Source organism: Sebastes umbrosus, chromosome 22, assembly GCF_015220745.1.
Source record: "Sebastes umbrosus isolate fSebUmb1 chromosome 22, fSebUmb1.pri, whole genome shotgun sequence".
In the NCBI taxonomy this organism is placed as follows: Eukaryota; Metazoa; Chordata; class Actinopteri; order Perciformes; family Sebastidae; genus Sebastes; species Sebastes umbrosus.
In genome coordinates, this window is record NC_051290.1 from 6,816,541 (window position 1) to 6,838,972 (window position 22,432).

General features: G+C 42.7%; 1 protein-coding gene across 3 annotated transcripts in view; it reads right to left on the bottom strand.

Moving 5' to 3' along the window:
• Positions 1 to 22,432, bottom strand: part of fgf11a (fibroblast growth factor 11a) — a 93,119-nt gene that overhangs the window by 24,905 nt on the left and 45,782 nt on the right. For all 3 annotated transcript variants that reach the window (XM_037757708.1, XM_037757706.1, XM_037757707.1), the window contains 2 exons: positions 13,015 to 13,125; positions 1,307 to 1,410 (listed from right to left, as the gene is read on the bottom strand). In XM_037757708.1, the coding sequence (XP_037613636.1) occupies positions 1,307 to 1,410; positions 13,015 to 13,125 (215 nt within the window). The remainder of the gene's footprint in view (positions 1 to 1,306; positions 1,411 to 13,014; positions 13,126 to 22,432) is intronic.

Consider the following 22,432-nt stretch of genomic DNA (forward strand, 5'->3'; position numbering starts at 1 on the left):
GAACACAAGCAAATACAAAGCCAGCGGCGGGGTGGCAGTTTATCAACCAGGACTGGTGTAATAGAAATCACAATTTAAAGGGGACATATCATGCTCATTTCCAGGTTCATACTTGTATTTTGGGTTTCTACAATAACATGTTTACATACTTTAATGTTCAAAAAACACTTTATTTTTCTCATCCTGTCTGTCTGAATATACCTGTATTCACCCTCTGTCTGAAACGCTCCGTTTTAGCGCCTGTCTCTTTAAGAACCCCTCCCGAAAAAGCCCAGTCTGCTCTGATTGGCTTGCAAGAAAAATATAGTGCATCCAAAGAACGTACATTGATAAGAAGTGAAAGTCAATTATTCTTTCCATTGCAAAATCAGCGCCAGCAGCAGAGCTACACTACTGCCATTTTGGACTGAAAGCGACTACCGGACGCTTGTAAGTGCCGTACAAAAGTAAAACTAAATTATTTCTATCCTATTGTCATAATTTGAATGTCTCTACCGAATTGGCTGTGTTTAACAATAAAAATATTATAAATATGCATACTATATATCATATTATCACTATTTACTGATCTATTTATGAAACTTTTTTTCCCGGCTACTTCCCAGAGGAGCATAAAGTGAGCGATGGACATAAATGAAAGTGTCAAGGATCTCCAAAATCAATTTACAATAGACCACAGACCATGGATGTATAAGAGGTTGTGCCCTGCATGTTAGTAAATAGCCTACAACTACATTAAATTCTGTTTATGTCATGCTACACTACTAGCTACTGGCCGATAGCCGGTTGTTTGGCAACAGAGACGTTAATACATCCACCACGGTACAGGCTTACAGCATACAGCCCATGGGTGTATTAGAAGATAATAAAAGTGATGATGGTCTGATGCACGTTCATTATGGCGAGGAAAAAAAGTCTGGATCCAGCTATTAGTTCATTTTACAACTTTTATGTCATAACGATTTATATGAGTGTTATTTAAGTGTTCGTTTTGGGAAGTTGATTTATCTAAAGAAAAGATTATCCTCTGATTTACAGGCGTCTCTTTATACATTCATGGCAATGGACTCATTGGCGTTTTCAGTCCAAAATGGCGGCCATCTAGTGGCTATTGTCAAAAAAAGCACTTGAGTTTCACCCCTTTGCTTCTATACTCTTTGGTGCACCTTTGCAAAGGTAGTTCTTCCACAGTTTGTGGGTTGGGAGGCTCTCCAGATACCCAAATGTATGAACACAAGCACTGAAGGGTGAGTTCTTCATGACATGTCCCCTTTAAATCTTTACTGTACTGTATGTTCTGACGTACCGAAGTGTAGAGGTAGCCCTCGCTGTTCATGGCAACGTACAGCCCTGTCTTGGTGCTCTGGATGGCCACTATCCTGAGCCCCACAGGAATCAAGTTGAACTGCACTGCAAAATAAAAAAAAAATAAAAAAACAGAGAGGAAGGAGTGGTGTTAGAGCAATCATTCTCTCTCTTAAACGCTCACAGTGCTTCCTCGTGGCATAAAAAGACAATTGCTTTCCATCTGTCTCCTATTTCATCCTCCCCTGTTGTACAGTATATCTGTCAGAGGCGGGAAATGTGTGAAAGAGAGAGAGGGAGAGGCAGGGAGGGATTAGGAGAGGGAGATTTAGGAGGAATAAAGTGTGGTTGCTGGTACCCCGGAGGTCAGACAAAGCCGGGAGTGACTGTACGGAGAACTCCCCTGCTGGAGAGAGAGAGAGAGATAGAGAGAGCATAGCTTAGCGGAGAGCTTTAAGAATTCAGTACATTAGAAAGTGACATCGCCTGAGCCTGCTTTGAATTCATTTCCTCTGTCCCGACACAGTAAACAGCACTTTGTAATGCAGTTTGCTGAATCCCCTTCCTATGGAGCCTTGGATTTCTTATGTGCATAGCTCTCCATATAAACTAACTTCAGCAGAGCCACTGGAGCAGCACACACACACACACACACACACACACACACACGCACACACACACACACTGTGTGTTTGAATCTGTCAGAAGTGAGGGTTGTCTGCATGTCATTTATTTATTAGGTGCTTTTCTGTCCATGCATGCAAGTAGAAATACATTCCCCGTGTGTGTGTGCACGTGTGTGTGTGCACGTGTGTGTTTCTCCCTTTCGGACCTCTCGAGTGTGTGCCGTCTAAAAGTGCCTCATAAGATATGACATGGTGAGTTGAGCGATACTGACAAAACGGCCTCTGCCTGCCAGCTGCTCTGTGGTCACACTGTCATGATGACCAAAGGCTACCGTGACGCTTAAAGTCCCTGAAGCGTTTGGATCGGATCTGGGAATCAGAAAGACAATCGAAACAGACAAGCTGAACACATAACAGCTATACGTAATTACGTTATTTAAAAGAATGCTTCAACATTTTTGGGAAATATGCTTTATTTGCCAAGAATTTGTAAAAAAAAAAAAATCAATACCACTCTTATGTCTGCGTATTCGGACTAATGTGCTGTAACTATTTATGTCTGGTGACTTCCTGGAAGCTTGTCGTTAGCGTGACGTTGGGAGGCAACCAGCAGAGACTCCAGGAAGTCAAGATATTGGCTGTATCTGAAACCGCATACTATACTAGTGGAACGTACTAATTTGGCCAAAATGTAGCATGTAGTGTGCGAACAAAAGCAAAATCTACAGTTTGCCAAAAATACCCGGATGTCGTACTGATTTGGAAAAAAATCTCCAGTTGCATTGGACCAAACTACTTCACCTACTGTATCCCACAATGCAAAGCGCTGGAACGGTACAGGCTATGGTCACAACAACAGCAGCCAATGACGAGGTCGCTACCTCGCCAGCAGGGCAGTCCCTCTAACAGACCGCTATGAGCTGTGGAGCTTTTCAACTCGGCGACGTGCTCAACCAATTGCCAATATATTCGTATATAACCCTACAATGAAAAGCGTGAAGTGCGTTTGAAAGCTCCGTATACATGTTTGCACAACTCCAACATAATCAAATCTTAAATAACTGGCTACCAGTACAGTCACTAGCAGATAAAACTGTCCTGGCATCAGCTTTTGTTTAAATTCTGGTCAGAATTACCAAAAAAACAGCATCATTGTGATGCATTTTGCAGCATATGAGAGTTTTTTTTTTTCTTTGATAAATTACACAAATGCATAAAAAAGTGACAGCGTGGTTGTCAGAATGACGGATCTCTCATACAGATGACAAATTAAGTCTCGGGAGTCCGTTTGAGATTCATGGAGCCATTAGCTGCCATTAAACAAATCAATTTCAAATCAAAAGTTCTGCCAACATAATGGATGGAAGTTAAGTTATCAGATGGAGATAGAAAGTCAATGCTGGCCATGACGACAAATACAAACTGAACTAAACTCAAACCTTGTCAGAACTATTGAGCTTTGAAGTGAATTATTTAAACTTTATTTGTCCTCTTTTTCAAGCAACGTTCATTCCACTTGAGGAAAACTTAAAAGCTGTGATTCTATTTAGGCAATGTGTTGGCTAAAAGGGCAGAAAGTACTACAATTTAATGTTTACTGTGATGTGAACGTAGTCAGATTTGATTGTAATCTGTCCACCTTGGCACAAAACACAGCACAGATGGTGATGTATGTCCCGTTTAAAAGGTGCAAATGTATGTATGTAATGAAAACAGCACCTGCTTCTCTCTCTCCCTCTCTCTCTCTCTCTCTATCTTCGGGGCCCTGCTTCTATTTGCTCGATCGATCGCTGCATCTCAAACAGTCGCTTTCGCAAATGAACAAGGTGTCACCAAAGACTGCGGCCGGGATGACAAATAGAGCGGGGCACGCACACATCGGCTCCCTCCCCTCTTTCCCTTCACTCTTGTTCCCCCCCACTCTCTTACAGCAGCCTTGCTGTGGTGTTTGTGACCTCATATAACCTGCTGCACACTGAGACACACACAGGGTTCTTGTTTTAATACTAGTCAGTAGGGCTGTCAGAGTTAACGCGATAATAATGCGTAGACGCAAATTCATTTTAACGCCACTAATTTCTTTAACGCATTAACAAAACTTGCGATTTTAAGGTTGTAGCGGGCTCAGTTTTAAAGCTAGAAACTATAAAACCTAAGGAATCCATTAGTACCAATCATGTCACACTAACTTGTCGTGAAGGAGTTTAAATAACGCTCCGAACTTATGCTAAATTTTGGCGAGGGAAAACTGTCAAGGCCGTTTTCAAAGGGGTCCCTTGACCTCTGACCTCAAGATATGTGATTGAAAATGGGTTCCATGGGTACCCACGAGTCTCCCCTTTACAGACATGCCCACTTTATGATAATCACATGCAGTTTGGGGCAAGTCATAGTCAAGTCAGCACACTGACACACTGACAGCTGTTGTTGCCTGTTGGGTTTGAGTCTGCCATGTTATGATTTGAGCATATTTGTTATGCTAAATGCAGTACCTGTGAGGGTTTCTAGACAATACTTGTCATTGTTTTGTGTTGCTAATTGATTTCTAATAATAAATATATACATACAGTTACATAAAGCAGCATATTTGTCCACTCCCATGTTGATAAGAGTATTAAATACTTGACAAATCTCCCTTTAAGGTACATTTTGAACAGATAAAAGGTGTGATGAACTATGGACAATCATGCCATTAATCAACTGACAGCATCGACTGACAGCCGTACTAGTCAGCCATGGGAACACTGAAAACTCAGCTGGAGAAAACGCTTTCAACCAAGCCAAATTAGCTAGTTAGCCATAGATTTCTCTGCCCCCCCCGTTATTGTAAACTATGTACTGTGCAAGAATGGAAAGCTTGGCATGCGTAGCAACAGTAACAGGGCTTAGCGAACGGTCAATTACTTCTCACCCTCTCTCCACTCTCATTTGTTTCCTTCATCTCTCTCTCTCTCTCTCTGCATCCCTCCCAAAAAAGAGTTTGCGTCTCTTATCAAATGGATCACATAACTTTCTGCCGGGATAATAGAGGCATCCCATCTCTCTTTTGTTTTTTTTTTCCATTTTCCCTCCTCCGTCCTTACAGTTTGACTCGCTTTTCTCCCCGCAACTCGCAGAGGAGGTCGCTGGATTAATCAAAAGTCTTTTGAGGTAGAGACGGAGGGAGAGGGAGAGGGAATAGAGGGGAGGGGAAATGAAGGGGAGGAGGGAGGCGGGTGTTGCCAAATCAATCCCACAAGTCAATTTGAGGCTTGAGATCATCAACACAATAAATAAACAAGGAGAAAGTGGAGATGGGAGGAGGGGGGTGGGAGGGAGGCCGTAGCAGGACACGGAGTTAAGCTGTGCAGAGGGCATCTGCAGGCCTGCACACTGGGCTGCCGCTCTGCAGGCTTCTATTGTGTAGCCCAGTTGGTCTCTACTGGAATGAGAAGAGGATTACAGTCATCTGTGAGAAGTCACACAGAGTTTAACTTGTGGACAGGCACCGGCTGCTCTTTCTTCTTTTTTTTTTTCCGGTTGGAATGAAGCTGACGGGATGAAAGCGTCGCGGTGCGATATGAACTTCAACTTCTGTAGGGTTGAAAATAATCAGTTTCCCAGTATGAACAGCACTTACAAGTGGGAAACTGGTAATTATGTGACATGAATGAGCCATTACTATGCAGTATGGAATGGGGATATAGGATCAGTAGAACAACACTTGAATTGACAAAAACAAGTTGATTTGCATCGGCAACAAATGAAACAGCCTCTTTCCATTCACACACTGTCATTTGTGTTGTAAAAAATGAGCGCGAGACTCAATAGTTGGATTAAATGACTTGTAGAGGAGCTTCACGCCTGATTTCCCTCGTGGTCGATGACTCTGATGACAAGACAACTACCTTCACTCTCCTGTTATTTAACTTCTACCTCTTCCCCCAGGCTTTCCCTCTCCATAACCAATTCCTCTGGGGCCTTTATCTGTCTTCCCTTCCAGTCCATCTGTCTTCTCTTCTCTGTCCCTGGTGCTTTCTGTCTTTTCACCCTGCCTTGTCATGAATTAACAACCTTTTTCTTATCTCACTCTGTGTTTTTTTTTCCACGTCTCTCCATTTTTCTTCCTTATTTGTTCCCTTTCAATTCCCTCGTCGCCCGCCGTCGTTCTCCCCGTCCTGTGAAACCAATACTTTTCCATCGGCGTCCATTCATCTTTGTCCTATTTTACCCCGAAGCCTTCTCCGCCTGTCTCTTCATCGCTCGTCTCTGCCTTATGTGTCCTCACTTCTCCTCGTTTGGTATTCTTCATGCTCTCTTTCTCATCCTCACCAGCCCCGCTCTGGTACTCTTTTACCTTTTCCTCCTCGTCGCGCTGAGAGAGCATTTGCTTTCGATGTTCACATTTCTTCCTCCTTGAACGCCACGGCTCTCGCACACAGCGAAGTTTCCCCTCATCTTGCCTTTTCAAGTCTTTGAATTTTTTTTCTCTCTCTCTGCCCTCTGTGAAGGAGCGTTATCGAGCAGCGGGGGAAAGTTAGACAGAGACAGAAAGAGCATAGAGATAAGTCAAATTTCCTTCCAACAGTGGGAGATGGTAATTACAGTGGATAAAAGTCAAGGAATGAAGCTTTTCCTTATGGCTTTCCGATGTACACACCAAGAGTCAATAGCTTTCATCTCTCGCTGTCGCCTCTTTTCTCTTTTTTATTCTCCTCTCCCCTCGTCTGTCAAACTGTCTCATTCTCTTTTTTCCTCTCCGACAAAACAGAATTCAGAAATCCAGTGACAATCACACCAGCAGCTCCGTCCCTCATCGCTCGCTCGGTGCATTTATTCTCTCCGTGCTCTCTTTTGTGTATTTCTTTAATCTTCTTTCAGCTCCTCTGATATCCGTTTCCTTCCCTGTATGTTATTTAATCTATCTGTTTAATGACAGAACCCTCCAAAGCCCTGCTCTGACCTTGTCTCACCTCTGCCGCTGCTGTTGTCACCATATCTGTAGTCTGTTTGATTAACCCCGTAATCGGCACTATCACACACATCTTATGTTGACATCTACACATTCACCAACCAGACGCTTATGTGGTTGCTTTCTTATATTACAAGCACTGTCAATCTAAATAAATAATAACTAAGGATGTTTTTTTTCCAAACTTTGATTATTTAGTCATTCATATTTAATGTTGGAGAGCTAGATTTGAAACCATGTTTTCAGGGACTTCAAAACTGTGATTCTCAACCAAGGGGTTGGACTCCAAGAGGCGCCACGGAAACTATGACAGGCCATAAGCAGAAAAGAAAATGTAGGCTATACAAAATTATATTTATTATTACTGTGTGTTTATTGTATTTACATTTTTTTAAGATGTTCATCTTTATATTCCTTTGAAATATTGAATAAAAATTACTGTAAAAATTGCTCAAATCGGAGTCGACACCGTTACCCGCTCCCGTCACCGCCGCTCTCTCTTTCTCTTGCTTCACCACTCACTTCCCACGTACACACACACACATTCTACGCACTGGCTCTAGAGAGGGTCATTAGCGTTTTTGCGTCAGCCACCGTAGCTCTCCAACACGCTCGGCACACGAGAGACGCTTCAGTTGGTTGGAAACCTATGGCAGCTTAGAAGTCTACATAGTAATGAGGAAAATGGTGTGATTTATACAGTAAAGTGGCTAAAAGGTGCAAAGAAACCAGTATAGTCCTTAAATTACACTTTCTTCTTTAATAAATAGATATAAATCTCAACTCCCTGTTCATATACTAGTCTCTGCTGCCTTCATTCCTCTTCCAGCTTTATTACATAACAGCTTGGAAGAGCCTAGAACAGAGAAGGAGAGAGGAGCAGGGCGGGAGGAGGGGGTGGCAGCTCCTCTGACCTCCCACCAGAGGAGGGAGACACAGTGATTGAAGAGCCATCAGCTGTGTGCCAGCTGCTCCTCCTGCTCCCCATCTCTCTCTCTCTCCCTCTCTCCCTTTTCTCTCTGTCATCCTCACGTTTTCTCCCCTCCCTCTCACTTCCTCTCTCTTCCTCTGCCAGCCTTGTCTTGTCTCTCTGGCTCAGTTTTCTCTGGCGTATTCCAACGTGCCCTCTTTCCCTCTTCTCTGATCCTCTCATTCCTCTGTTTCCTTCCTTTTGTCGCTTTTTGCTTTAATATACAATCACTTCACAGCTTTGTGACAACTTCCTCTATCGCCTAGTTATGGAGGCCCTGAGGGAACACGGCAAAAAAGAAGTGATAAAAGTATTGCAAGGCCATACAAAAGCCACACTCGTCACTTTTTGTTCTGCTACATCCCCTCAGGGCTTCCATATCTCCTTCCAACTTTTGTCCCTACACCAACCTTTCCCTTCTGCGTTTCGCCTTCCCGACACATTTCTGTCCAGGAGAACCGGGAGGTGAAAGGCAGCTGCTGTAAAAGCCAGAGGGGAAGAGAGGTGACGAAAGGGGGGGTCAGAGAGGTATGCAGTCCTCCTGTGTGTCCGTGCTCCCTCCTGATCCCTGCAGGTCATTGGTTCTGTGTCATTACAGCGGGTCACAGGCGTAGGCACCGGAATAGGGGGGACAACGTGACTTTTTGTCCCCCCCACTTTCAGGCGTTATGGTAATAAAGTGGTAACGTCTAAGCCAAGTATTAAGGTCATAGAACGCTGGAGATAATGTGTATATGGCGTAACATGTTGGAGCTTTATCCGATCATAATCGACCATGACGAGTGAGCTGACATCCAGCCCGCCACAGTTTCAATATGAACCGAAAATATTTTTCTCAACGGTTGGGGTCCGCGCAGTCAACGTGGTGGGTCTAGACATCTCCCCAGCGCTGGCTGGCCATCGCATCGAATTTCCTCCGTTGAACCAGCTCTAACGGCTTGGAAATGCGCCACGGAGTGAAGGTGCGTCGTGGCTACAACCATGAGTTCCTTCAAACGGACCTCGCCGTTTCCCTGGGCCGTGGAGTGCCCGTTGCGCAGTGCGCCCTCTTCCCTACTGTCCTCAGTGCGAAGGGTCTGCGGCGATGTCGGCACCCCACCCGTCTTGAAACACGGACTCGTTTACCATGCTTTGTGGGTGGGACTTTTTTGCCGCGTCATCACTATTCATATCTATACAACCAATGTGCTTATGATTAAATTGATACTTGAGCACAAAGTTCTTCATAGATCTAGTCTCTTCATTTTGCTCTCAAAGTGCACCAGAACAGAATTTTCTTCCAAGTCCTCGGACCCTCTAGGGGGGGTCCACCCACTACAAATTCCTGTGGGAAACACTATACAGTATAACGTCATCCGAAACTGGATTCCCCCCCCACTTCTCACCAAATCTCATTCCGACGCCACTGATCACAGGAGCATTCAGGGTCACAAAGGGTGGTGAAAAACGGTTATGGAGAAAGGGAGGGAGGAGAGGTGGTGATTCTGGGAGAGGTGCTTTAAAGGTCAACTGTACTTTGGAGGATTGTTATTGTTGCAGCTCGAGTTAGAAAAGTATTATTCACCATCAGTCTTTCACCACCAGTTTTTGTGCAGATTAGTCAGTACTACAGTTAGCCAAGAACTCAGTCAGGGCGAAGGCCTCAGATATGAATCACACTGTTAATTATTTATCCCTTTTGCTGCTGATTTGGCCTTTTTTTTGGTCTTCTCGGCGTACACCGCAGTGGGGTGCATACCGATAATTACTACATCCATGCACACATTTTGGAGAGGAGATGAAGGGGAGTGGAAGGTTACACGTTGAATTAAGGTAAGGTGCATGCTTCAGGATTTCATTTTGTCTCAGAGGTTATTGAGATACATCGGCCCAGTTACAGTGCCTTTCAATGTCTGGCATTTTATTTTGCTAATTTAATGGTCTGCCTCTGAAGAAACAGAGACGCTCAGCGAGCACAGAGAGAGAGAGTAGGGGGAAACAACTTGCAAAGCCGGCACATTTTCACATCTAACTTGTTGAAATAAGAGTTTATTTAGACTAGTTAGTGATTGTTTGAAAGAGTAAAAGACGGTTTTGATGGAGCGGGAACAGCTGATCTGCCAGCTAAAACTATGGCGGCTGGGGAGCAGACATTTTGGCTCATTCAACTTTACCTCCAAATGAAGTGGTTTAAATAATAAACTAGTTTCGGCCCCTTTATCTCATCTTACGATGTTATCGTAATTTAGAGAAATGATGGGTGAAACTGTGAAAAACTGGTTGTAATAAACTTAAAAAATCACGAGACAAAAATATGTGTTGACAACCAAAGTGCAAGATTACCAACAGGAGTGGGCCCCAGACCTCCAGGGGCTCGGAAAGCCTCAAGTTCACTATCTGGTGATTTATGGTTTATGGTAATAGGGTTATAACTTTATATGGAAATACCATAAAAGCACCACTAAAGCGAGATATTAACTGACATGACATAAGGGCCTTTTTTATTACCTCTTGACAAAGGGCCCTGTGTCACGATCTAGTTTTCAGACCTACATTTAAGCTGATATCTTGCACACAAGGTGCATATTCCTTAATCAGTTTGTATTTAATCAATGGATTGAAAAGATGGGAAAGTGGAACTCATCCAGTTTTGGACGTGACATGATTTCTATTGGCTGTAAAAAAGCAAGAAAAAAAGAGGGTAAATTGAAATGGACTGAAATTGAAAGCCGTCTGGTTCCCCGGCCCGTTTGCATTATACTGAAAAGTCTCAGCTCCCAGGGAGACTACTGAAGATAAGCCTGACAGTCAGTGTGTTACGGTACATGCCCACACAGCTGTTTCTACCCTTTCAATATTCTACACGGTCAGGTAGATGATTGTGCTGCTGATTGATACTCAGTTACAATGATGTCAATCACTCGACGATTCCTGCATGAATGAATAAATAACCGAACTTTCCTGCCCCCCTCTGAGTATGCAAAGAGCCCAGTATAGCATTAAACCAGGATTGATGGAATTATAGTTGTTATAAGTCAAACCCACGCAAACTCTTTGCAGTGTGACCTCCACTGACTGGTGTTAAATATCCCGCCACACCAGGAGCGGCTGTTACACAACAGCAGTCTTTACATCCGTCCGGAATTGAGCCTCGTTCGCCTTTGGATGTGCCCTCCGGTATTATGTGATGAATATTTCAGGTTGGACATGAGAATGTTTAAAGTTCACAGCGCCGTAATGTTTGCCTCAGCGTAGGTGTGCGGTTACATAAGAAGTGGGAGGTGAGAGCAGGTCTAATCAGTAACTGTGCAGCTGTCTGGAGGTGTCGTGGGTCTAATTTAACCAAACAGCTGTTGGAGGAACTCTCTCGCAAGTTTTCCCAATACTTTCTCTCGAGGGACTATTACTCAAAAACCCCTGTCTTTTAGAGAGGAAATGTTTTACTCGTCCAAATCTAAATGAAACACTTTGCGCAAACACAACTGCAGGTTTCCAATCAGCAATCCTGGCAATGTCTAAGTCACATAAAACACGTCGTTACATTTTCTCTTTCCGGGACAAACGCCAGGGGAAAACCTCCCGATAAATGCCTCAAGGTTAAATCCAGGTTATTCACATCTGGTAACACTGCTGCTGCCACCAGTATCCTGACATCTCAGTGAAATGCTGAAATACTAACTTTACAGAGGGAACCACAACTGAGAGTCAAAATGTGATTTTTTTTTTCTCCTCCTCTCTGAAGATTGTAAATCCAAAATTGTGCAAGCTTCATGTTTTCCTTCCAAACTGGTGTTTTGACAGAAAAAAAATGCTGTGTTGCCACATCAGGGATATCCTATAATACAGTATTGATCTCTTTGGGAGGATTGGAGGGAGTCCAGAGGATGTGATGTTTTTGGTCAGTAATCACCCAGGTGATGACCGCTCGCAGAGTGAGGTGTGTGTTTATATGGTGGTGGTGTTGGTGTGTGTGTGTGTGTGTGTGTGTACATCTGGAGACTCAGAAACAGAGGACCACAGCAGCTTTTTGTACTAATGGGCTAAAACTTAAAGTCTTGATTCAGATCCTCAGAGGATTCTCTGCTAACATTAAGTGACTTTAAAATAGCTAGTCACCCCAAAATAGTGTTCTATGAATGTGCAACGTATCCTCTTACAACGGTTTGTATGATATCTTATGAAAAGTTATTATTCATTTCTCGTGTTTTGCTATAAATGTCCAGCAACACATTTCAATTTCTGGTCGTTACATGCATAAAGTCTTTTCAAAATAAACTTCTGCCTTCACATGAAACTACTTGGTTTAGGCAACAAAACTACTTAGGTTTCGCAAAAGATTGACTTTGTTAGGTTTAGGCAACAAAACTACTTACCTACGTTTAGGCATCAAAACTACTTAGGTTCAGGAAAAGATCAACTTGGTTAGGTTTAAGGAAAGATCGTGAGTTGTGTTAAAATAACTATGCTTGACATCCAGTACTTTGCTAGGTTTAGGCAACAAAACTACTGAGTTAGGTTTAGGAAAAGATAGTGGAAGTGGCGTTACGTTAGTACAGAATTTACGTGACAAACAAGTCAATGTTTGTGTTAGATTAGAGAGGTGATGTAACCGAAGTACAGAAGTTACGTGACAAATAAATCAACATTGCCTTCTGGTTTCACACGGGGTACAACCACTGGTCTCCTGGGCGAAATTCCCGTGTATTTTGACCCCACCATCCACCCCGACCTCCTCTCTACGTGGCATTTGTCGCTCTCTATACTTTCTGGTTCACGATTACATGGATTACATATGAATTGATTTCGTGCGATATACTGTATACGAATTACAGTGCATTACTCTTCATAGGTATAGCTATGAACGATGTATGAGACCAGCCTGGAATGCGAGACAGAGAATATGGAAACTATGACAACAGATTCAGGGAGCAGTTATGTATGCCATCATGATCAAACCAGAAAGCATGGCAGTGTTATCCTGCATTCATGTGCTGTCCAGATGTTGAGATATACAATAGTCCCACCAGGAAGTCCCTTTGTAAATGTCCTTTGGCATGGAAGCAGAGGAAACACCCAGTGGAATATATATATATATATACTGCAAATATGACTATGAGCTATGAAATACACACCGTCATCAATCTAACAGTCTGATCTGTGTGTGTGTCTGATTGTTCACTTACAGAAGGAGCTGCTTTCGTCCTTTGTGCCTTCCATGGTGCCATCCGGCAGCATCTGGAGGTAGAAGCCGTGTCTGCAGTAAAGCCGCGTGACGATGCCCTTCAGCTGGGGCTCTGCAGAGCAAACACAGGGTTAAACACACGTTAGCATCCGGCACCACACACACACACGTCAGTGAACGTTACATTAATGCACACGCCTACCTATGAGCATGCACTTCGACTAAACAAGTAGCAGGTCTTGATATTTGCACTGCGGGGTAGTCAAACAGCGAAGTGTGTGTGCTTGTGTGACTGTGGCCTTCAGCAGGATTGATGGGATTCTGCTTAAAAAGAAGCATCTCTCACGGGTTCAAGTGAGGCAAGCAAGACGTTTTTAACACTTTGTGTGAACGTACAGAGTGTGTGTTTACACTCATGCACCTGTGTGTGGATGCTTGTACAGTAGCAGCTGCCCACCACTCTACAATGGGGCGAGCACTTCAAACATGCTAGCCCCCCTCATCAGAACTAGAGGACTGAGACGACGCCAAAATGAGTTTAAACCTTGAGATTTCTGTTAATTAGGCAGGACGTTAGCGCTAAGATGGCAAGGACATATGAAGCTTTTTTATTTGATTTTATAGGGATAATTTGGTTGTTTCGAATTTGTATTTGTGAGGTATAAAGGTGTTTTTTGTTTTATTTTGCTAATCAATAAAGTGTATTTCTAGTTTTAGTTATTGTTAAATGTATTTAAGGGGTGTTTGTTTTGTTTAAGGAGTCAAATTTTCTTCATTTTATTGCTTAAAGGTGCAGTGTGTAGGATCTGGCGACATCTAGCGGTGAGGTTGCAGATTGCAACCAACTGTGGGAAGCATGTCGGAGAACTATGGTGGCCAACGCAAAAGCATGAATGGCTCTCTCTAGAGCCACTGTTTAGTTTGTCCGTTCTGGGCTACTGTAGAAACATGGCGGCCGGCTCCGTAGAGAGGACCCGCTCCATATGTAGATATAAACTACTCATTCTAAGCTAACAAAAACACAACGATTCTTAGTTTCAGGTGATTATACACTAAAGAAAACATACTTTAACAAACATAGATCCCCCTAAATGTTACACACTTCTCCTTAAAAATATTAAAATTCAAATTATTAATTGTAATTCACTTGACTTCCCCATTATTATCTTCTAGGGTATCAGTTTCAGGCCTCAGTTTAAGTTGTGTGGTTATTTCTGTTAGCAGGTTAAAGGGGTAAACCTTCCTGGTAGCTACCTGGAAATACGAACTCACAAGCACCCTGTCGTCTAACCCCTGTGTGTGACACAAAAAAACAGGGCGTCGGGGTGGATGCTGAGCAGAAAGCTCAATTTCCTGCATGTAAGATGGCAAAAACTCAAGAAAACAAACCAGAACAAGTTAACCGTCACACTGAAAGTTTAATGAACCATCTCCCGTCGTCTGTTTACCCTGCTCCTCAAATACCAACTGTCGTCATTTACTCAGTGCACTTGGAGGCATCAGACTACTATTTGTTTTTCGGTGAACAAATCAGGCATTTTCATCCTCCGCCCCCGCCACCGCCTCCGCCGCTGTAGAAATAAGTTGGCGTGTCTTCCTCAAACCTCGTGTTTGTGTTGAGTTTTCTTTTTCTCAGGGCCGCACATGCATGACTGACGGGGGCTCTCTCACTGCGAAGTGCTGAGGGAGACTAAACAGTGGATCAGAAGGAATGTCAGAATGCTGAAGTGTTTCCACAATCAAGTTTTAATGAGATGCATCAAATATGGATGAGGACAGAGAAGTACGGGGGCAGCTGGCAGTTGGCCCTCGGTTGACAGCGCGGGTGTGAGACAGAGAGAGGGAGAGAGAGAGAGAGAGAGAGAGAGAGAGAGACATGCACTTACAGAACATAAGTATATTTTCATATTTGAGTATATGTTGTTTAGTCTTTTTAATTACATGTGCTATAGAGAGCCTAAGTCACGGCCCCTTTCCTTCGTAGAGGCTGTAGTCTTTGCGGTGTGTTCAAGTGCAACTTTTTGTCTGAGACACGACGTGAAAAGACAAAACGGTCGGCCTTCGTCGCCACTTCATCGTCGGTTTAGTGTGTCCAAGGTGTTTATAGCTGTTCTGAACTGCCGCGCTCAAAGGCCATACCATGACAGTGTGGCAACATGCAGTGAATTGTCCAAAAAGGGGATAATGGTGGACGCTTTTGAACAGTCGTGGCATACCGTCTCACCTGCACACACCTGGTTGATCACTGTGTGAAGTGGGTGTTCTTGTCAGATTGTCAGTTTTGAAACAATCTGACAAGAAAGTCTGAAAAGTGTGTGTGGGGGGAGGGGGTTTCAGAAGCTGTGAGACATTTCAACAAAAGCTTTGTTTGAGGCACGCTGACACCTTAGTGTCAGACAGATTGATGGGTAAATGCCCATCAATCTGATGCTCAGAAGTTCCCTCCAGAGGACATTATACCACTGTTTTCACAGGCTGAGTAGTACTTTCCATGAAGAGTAAGTTGACCTCGATGTGTAAAACCAGTTAAAGTGTCCCTTTAAATTAAATATATTTTACTAAATCAATGCAACATAGTTCTGAAATTCTTGTTCTGTATCCCGTTTTTCTCAGCAATCATTACAGTCATACTCATCAATCTCATCAATTTGACAGGATTCTTTTAAATTTTACGAGAAGGTGTCAGAACGCCAGATTAAAACTAAGTAAATGTTCTTCTTTTTGTCGTTGCAAAGCTAACGAATCTTTCTGCAAAACCTCCGGAAGTTGTTGAATAGAAGCTCATTAGCGTTCGAGTCAAGCCTTGATGTCTGTGAATTAGTCAAAGAAACGCTGGAGTGTAATCCTCCCTTTCACTCTGACAGTGTGACACAACATGTTTGGAAGCTTTTCATTGGTGGTTTCCGGCCTCGGCAGCGAGATTGAGTCGCTGTACTGTAACTACTGAAAAGATAAAAGCTCATCCATCCACCGCTGGCTGCCTAGACACAGAAGGTCAAATGTGGAGTGTAGTAATCTGTAATATCCTGAGTGTTAATCCCAAATTAAGCCTCAGACCGCACACCAGGCCATGTGCTGCTTAACACATCTGCCACGGTGCAGAGCAGAGCAGAGCAACAGAGGAGGCTGACGTTGACCTTTAGAGTGACTCCGCCTCCGTGCATCCCTGTTCGGTAACGCCGCTGTGATCCAGAACACGCTGCTCGGACATGCAAGACTACTGGTGCATGTAAAGAGCCTTCACAAAGCTAACACACACACACACAGCATCTCTTCATCAACCCATGTAGAAGCAAAGGCTAAAAGCAGGGGAAACTGCCTTGAGTCATACCTGAGGCGGTATGTTAGTTAAACCGAGGGTTTAAATGCACACAAACACACACACACAGTGCCTGAGTTAATGTGAGTGGACTGTAGGTGGCGAGTGAAAATGCAAGAAAAGCAGAAAATCATTGTCTATAATATGAAACAGTTAGTTAAACTCTTTCTATCACAATTGACTGAAGTCAATAGACTATATTTCTATGGGTTGTAGCTTCACAGCAGCTCACCTTATTCCATGACAGCTTGTTAAACAAGACTTTCAAAGTGACGGATGCTTTGTCCTCACAATGTCAACACAGCATGAAACCTGTCTGAAACCTGATGTCACCACGCCAACATTTTGGCCAAATCGTTGCACTGGAGGAAAGCTCAGTGTTCATCAGAGACACTGGGATTGAGCCACAGGGGGCCGCGGAGATGTAAATCAATCAACGGAGAATTTTGTTTTGACTGCGATGCCAAACAAAAGGTCAGGTGGGGTCATTGGAATAATCAGGAAACATCCTTTGGGGACTAGGAAAGTTCATATCAAAGTCCATCTAGCCCGAAGATGTAGCAATATGTCAGAGAGTTGGACGGATGAACTGACATTCTCACTAGCCGGGCACAAGTTATAAGCAAGGAGATGTGATATTGTATGTTACCCTGATCTTTTCCCCCCAGTGGGATGACCTTTGCAACTGCCTCAGCAGTCTCTATGTCTCTTTGGGAAACTTTAGATGGTATATCTGTTTGCAGAAGTCAAACTTGATTTGGGCAGGATGTAAAAACTTGTATCCGACATGCATACTGGAGTTATGTTTGAATCAGAGACACTTGCATTAAGGAATTAACCATTTCTAGCAAATGCAACTCAAATTACAATATAAAAGTGTAAATGTAAAGTATCAACATATTGTTTTATATGTATTAATGTCTATATTTATGTAGCTACATGGACCTTTTAAAGAGGACCTATTGTGCTTTTTTTTCAGGTGCATACTTGTGTTATGGGTTTCTACAAGAACATGTTTACATGCTTTAATGTTCAAAAAACGCTTTACTTTTCTCATACCGGCTGTGCTGCAGCACCTCGTTTCACCCTCTGTCTCAAACGCTCTGTTTGAGCTCCTAAAAATGTATTTATCCTGATGGAAATTGTTGAAAAGTCCTCCTCATGACAAGTAAGAGTGCCCCTTTAAACAGCAGCTCTGACACAATAAGTATCTACAATCCTGGACACCCTATACAGCTGTGGGCCTGAATCATTAAGACATTTCCCATTTAGACAGCGCCTCTGTTCAGAGGAGAGAAATAAGTGAAGCTGAAACACTGGGCCAGTTAAAGCCTGCATCCAGCCTGAGGTTTAACTGAAGGAGGCTTCCAAAATTGGTACTGACATTTTGGGATTAGAGCTGCTCATTTTTCGCTTACAATTTTTGGTCCAAAATTACAACAATGCAGAGTTTCCCCTACAGTTTCATTCTTGGCAGGGTGAAATGGCATTAAGACCGTGGGACTAAAATAAATTCATGCTCGTATTGATTGCAGTCACATTAGAACATAATCCTGGGACTATCATAGCATTAGTCAACAAACAAGAGATTTGTTATCAGAGAGCATCATATCCTGCAACACCAGATCACGTGTGTGTATTTATGCATGAGGAGGATTTGTGCTCATCCCACAGACATTCAATGCCAATTAAAGATCGGCCTCAATAAAGAGCAGGATTAATTTGACTTATTAAGAATTTCAACCATTAAAGTCACCGTGATCCCTCCGGCTGCCCGGTGCCTCGAGACAGACGACAACTGGGCAGCAGCTAGTGTTATTTTCACCTCCATGACACACTCCAGTTCTTAATGTGTGTGTGTGTGTGTGTTGGACACCTCCGACAGAATTGGCTGAAGAAGCAGAGATGGTCTGCCAAGGACTTTGTCTGTCTGTCATCACACTCACATTATTGGACATATTTCGGTGTCCTTCCCTCCGTCCATCCATCTCTTTCTTACTTTCCCTCTCAAGTGTGCTCTCACTATTTATGGTCCAATATCACTAGAATTACTTCCACATTGGACGGTTCGGCACGGCACGATTTATGAGCGGTGCCAACGTTCAGTGCCAGTCAAGGAAGTGGTGTGCCTGATAAGTAGCGAGGCGGAAAGTGAGAGTGTAGAGGTGGGGGTGGTGGATGGGTCCCTTTCTTCTTAGTTTAATATTGTATTCACATGGTACATATTCCTAAAGATAGCTGAGTTACTACTAGGGCTGTCAAAGTTAACGCGATAATAACACCTTAATGCAAATTCGTTTTAACGCCTCTAATTTCTTAAACGCATTAACACAATCGATCTTTCGAAGGTTGTAGCTCAGTTTTAAAGCTAGATGAGGATACTGTTATCATATGAAACTAGAAAAAAACATAATGAATCCATTGGTACCTACTGTGTCATACTAGCTTGTCGGGAAGGAGGTTAAACAACGCTCCAAACTTGTGCTAAAGTTTGGAGAGGAAACACTGTCATGAGCATTTTCAAAGGGGTCCCTTGACCTCTGACCTCCAGATTTGTGAATGTAAATGGGTTCTATGGGTACCCACGAGTCTCCCCTTCCTTTACAGACATGCCCACTTTATGATAATCACATGCAGTTTGGGGCAAGTCATAGTCAAGTTAGCACACTGACACACTGACAGCTGTTGTTGCCTGTTGGGCTGCAGTTTGCCATGTTATGATTTGTTATGGTTTTGTTAATTGAATTCCAATAATAAATATATACATACATTTGCATAAAGCAAGCATATTTATCCACTCCCATGTTGTTAAGAGTATTAAATACTTGGCAAATCTCCCTTGAACGTACATTTTGAACAGATAAAAAATGTGTGCAATTAATCAAGGACAACCATGAAATTCATCGCGATTAAATATTTTAACCAATTGACAGCCCTAGTTACCACAAACTAACACAAATGTTATAAACATGTTATTCCCACATAAGAGTAGGGATGTCACAAGAACAGATACTTTGGTACCAAGTCGATGGCAAAATTCTGAAAACGTGAAGGAACTATTTTTCTACAGTACCGTAGGTACCATCAGACTCGAGACTAACAACGTCCCGCTGACAGAAAATGTGTTTTGGATGCAGTGAACTCACTATCGACACGTCCAGGGGACGATAGTGCAGCAGCTAATGTTAACGTTAGGTGCCATTATGAGGCATTCGGGCTCTATTCAGTAGAAATGAGAGGGTGAAGGTAAATTCTAACGTTATCATGATGTGTTCAAATGCAAACTTGTAAAACGTCGTTTTTGGCAAGAAACTTCTATAAGCCCAGTTGTTTGAGGGAGATTATCACAGCAATATAAAATAGATAATAGAGAGGGAATTATGACCTGTTTAACATCTTAACAAAAACCAGTATGCAAACAGTAATAAAGGAGTGGATGTTAAAGTACAGTATATGGGATTTAGTGTTTTCTTTTTCTTTTTGTTGTTGAATCGGTATTAAGAATTGTGGAGTTTCACTGGTATTGGTATCGACTACTAAATTTCTGGTATCTTGACATCCCAATATTAGAGAACTGGTTGCACTGGAATTAATGGGAGCATGGTGGCCACAGGGTACACATTGTACAGACGAGAGGGCCAGTTGGAGCCCAACAGCAAAATTGTCGCTGATTCCTCCCTAAAAGGTTTATTTGGCTATGCAGCACCTCTTATTTCTCCCCCTCCCTCTGCCTTCTCTCTCTCTCTCTCTCTCCCCTTCTGTCCCCTTCCCTCCCTCTCTTCTTCCCTATCTCATCCCAAAGATGCATATCCAATCAGCACAGAAGTCCTTACTTTTGCTCTTTTCAAAAGAGTGAAAGAGGGTGAAAGAGTGATGCAGTGGAAAGAGGAGGGTGACGAGGAAGAATAGTGGTGTCAATGAAACGTCACTTAACAGCGTCAGAGACTCTGCTGAACGACTGGCATGTCATTCAGAGGAGGAAAATGAGATATTGAGGACAAGATAAAGGAAAGAAAAGTGGGAGTAAATCTCTCTGCCATTATGTTTCCCACAGGTAGTCAGCTCACTTCAGCAGCACTGGGATACACTGACGACTTGTTATTGATGTTTCATTTAGCGAGCGCTGTAATTCATATTTTTTTTTCCCAGGCACTGAAGTCTGTCAAAGCACTTGAAGCTGATGGCACTGCGACAATAGCTGATTATTATACTTCCATCTGTTTGTCGAGACGTCATCTTAAACGCTCTCCTTTGGGTCTGTGTCAGCACCGACGCAGTCAGACTCCGAGGAGAACAGATGTGCTACATCACTGACGCATCGCTGATGAATTATGGCCATTGTAGTTCACTAACTGGCAGCGTTAGAGCTTGAAAACTTCATTGGAGAGAATCAGCAGCTTCATGCATCACCGCACCGCAAATGAATCACAACAAACAGAGGAGACGGGCTGCTGGTAGAGTTGAGGAGGCAACACTGTGTAGGAAGAAGTGATACTTTAAGAGTTTTATACTGGACTTTACAAAGAAGAAAGATGGAAAGAATAACAACTGAGATGTGTAACTCTAACACACTAGTGGTGCTGTTACAGGCAGTGTTTCTCACAACTCTCAGACTCAATTCTTTTCATTAGCTGTGCACCAGTTCCATACTAGTTTATAATTTTCCCCACATTTTGAGTGTGTAGCGTGTGTATGAGCGTGTACTCAAAACGAACTAAGTATAATAGCAGCTGCTCATAGCTGTAAAGATTTAAACTAACTTCAGGTAGTGGTATAACTTTAGTATATCAGTATAACCTTTCATTGTGCTGCAGTTTCTATTATTGCAACACGTTCTCACTCCCAACTCATCAAATACCGACACTTCAAGCTATGGCGCGCTAGGTACCCCTTTAGATTCAGTGTCAGGGATGGCGTGTCAGTTTTTGGCTTGTTACATGCATAGTATCCTTTCAAAATAAACTTCTGTGTTCGCAGGAAGTTTCAGCTTGTTACATGGATACAGTCTCTTTTCAAAATAAAGTTCCAATGTAGATTTACTTAGTTTTTAGGTTTACTTACGCAACGAAACTACTTGGTTAGGTTTAGAAAAAGATTGTGGTTTGGGTTAAAATAGGTATGTTTGTTACAAAAATAAGTATATTTGTATTATAACATAATGCGTAAATAAGGTACACAAGATACGTAACAAAACTAAGGTAAAAAAAAGTCAACGTTGACTTTATCTATGTTTTTCCTTATTATTATCATTTATTTTATTATTTTCTGTTTCATTATCTTATACTCTTGCCTATGAGACTTCATCAATGTCAATCCATAAACTTGCTATGAACAGATGAGACTGAGACATTTTAATTTTCCCAGGCGGGTGTGTGGTACGAGCGGAATAACTTAGTATCAAGTAGTATTGAAACTTCTCCGGTCAAACGACACTTGCGGTCGATCCTTTTTGTAACCAGATTTGGGAAAAAAAGATTATTTGTATGCTTTTGCTCGCAGCTAATCACCACAAGCAGTCTTAGATTTAATGTGACGTGTGCTTGGCTCCACTACCGCAGCAGCTACAACCAATACAGTCTGTGATGTTATAAAGTAGAGCGGGATGTATTTCATGGAGCTGGCAGTTCAGTGTGCCGAGATGACACCGAAACATTTGAAAGTATCAAATGAAATACTCTATTGGTATCTGTAGCACTTTAAGAGCACTGGTATTGGTACTGGTACATTATTTTAAACGATACCCAGCCTTCGAAGTTATACAAATTTAAAATGCATGACAAAACTTTTCACTGACAAGAAACTGGACTAAAACTAACAAGACAAACAACTTCAGGTGCCAAAATGAACACAGCTGCAGAGGCTGTTTCCTTCCATTCTTAAGCCATCAAGCACAATTGAATAGGCATATTGTAACACAATACTCTCAGTCAACTGGCTGACAGATTGTCCTTTGTGCCGCCTGACAGGTGGAAACAAAGCACAGTTGAATTTTTCAAGTAATTACTCCTCGAGGCCGAGCAACGGAGCGGCAGCAATTTACAGTTGCATGCTGTTCGTGCAGTAAAAAGAGTGTTAGTCTGTGCCTGCACCGTTGCGACTG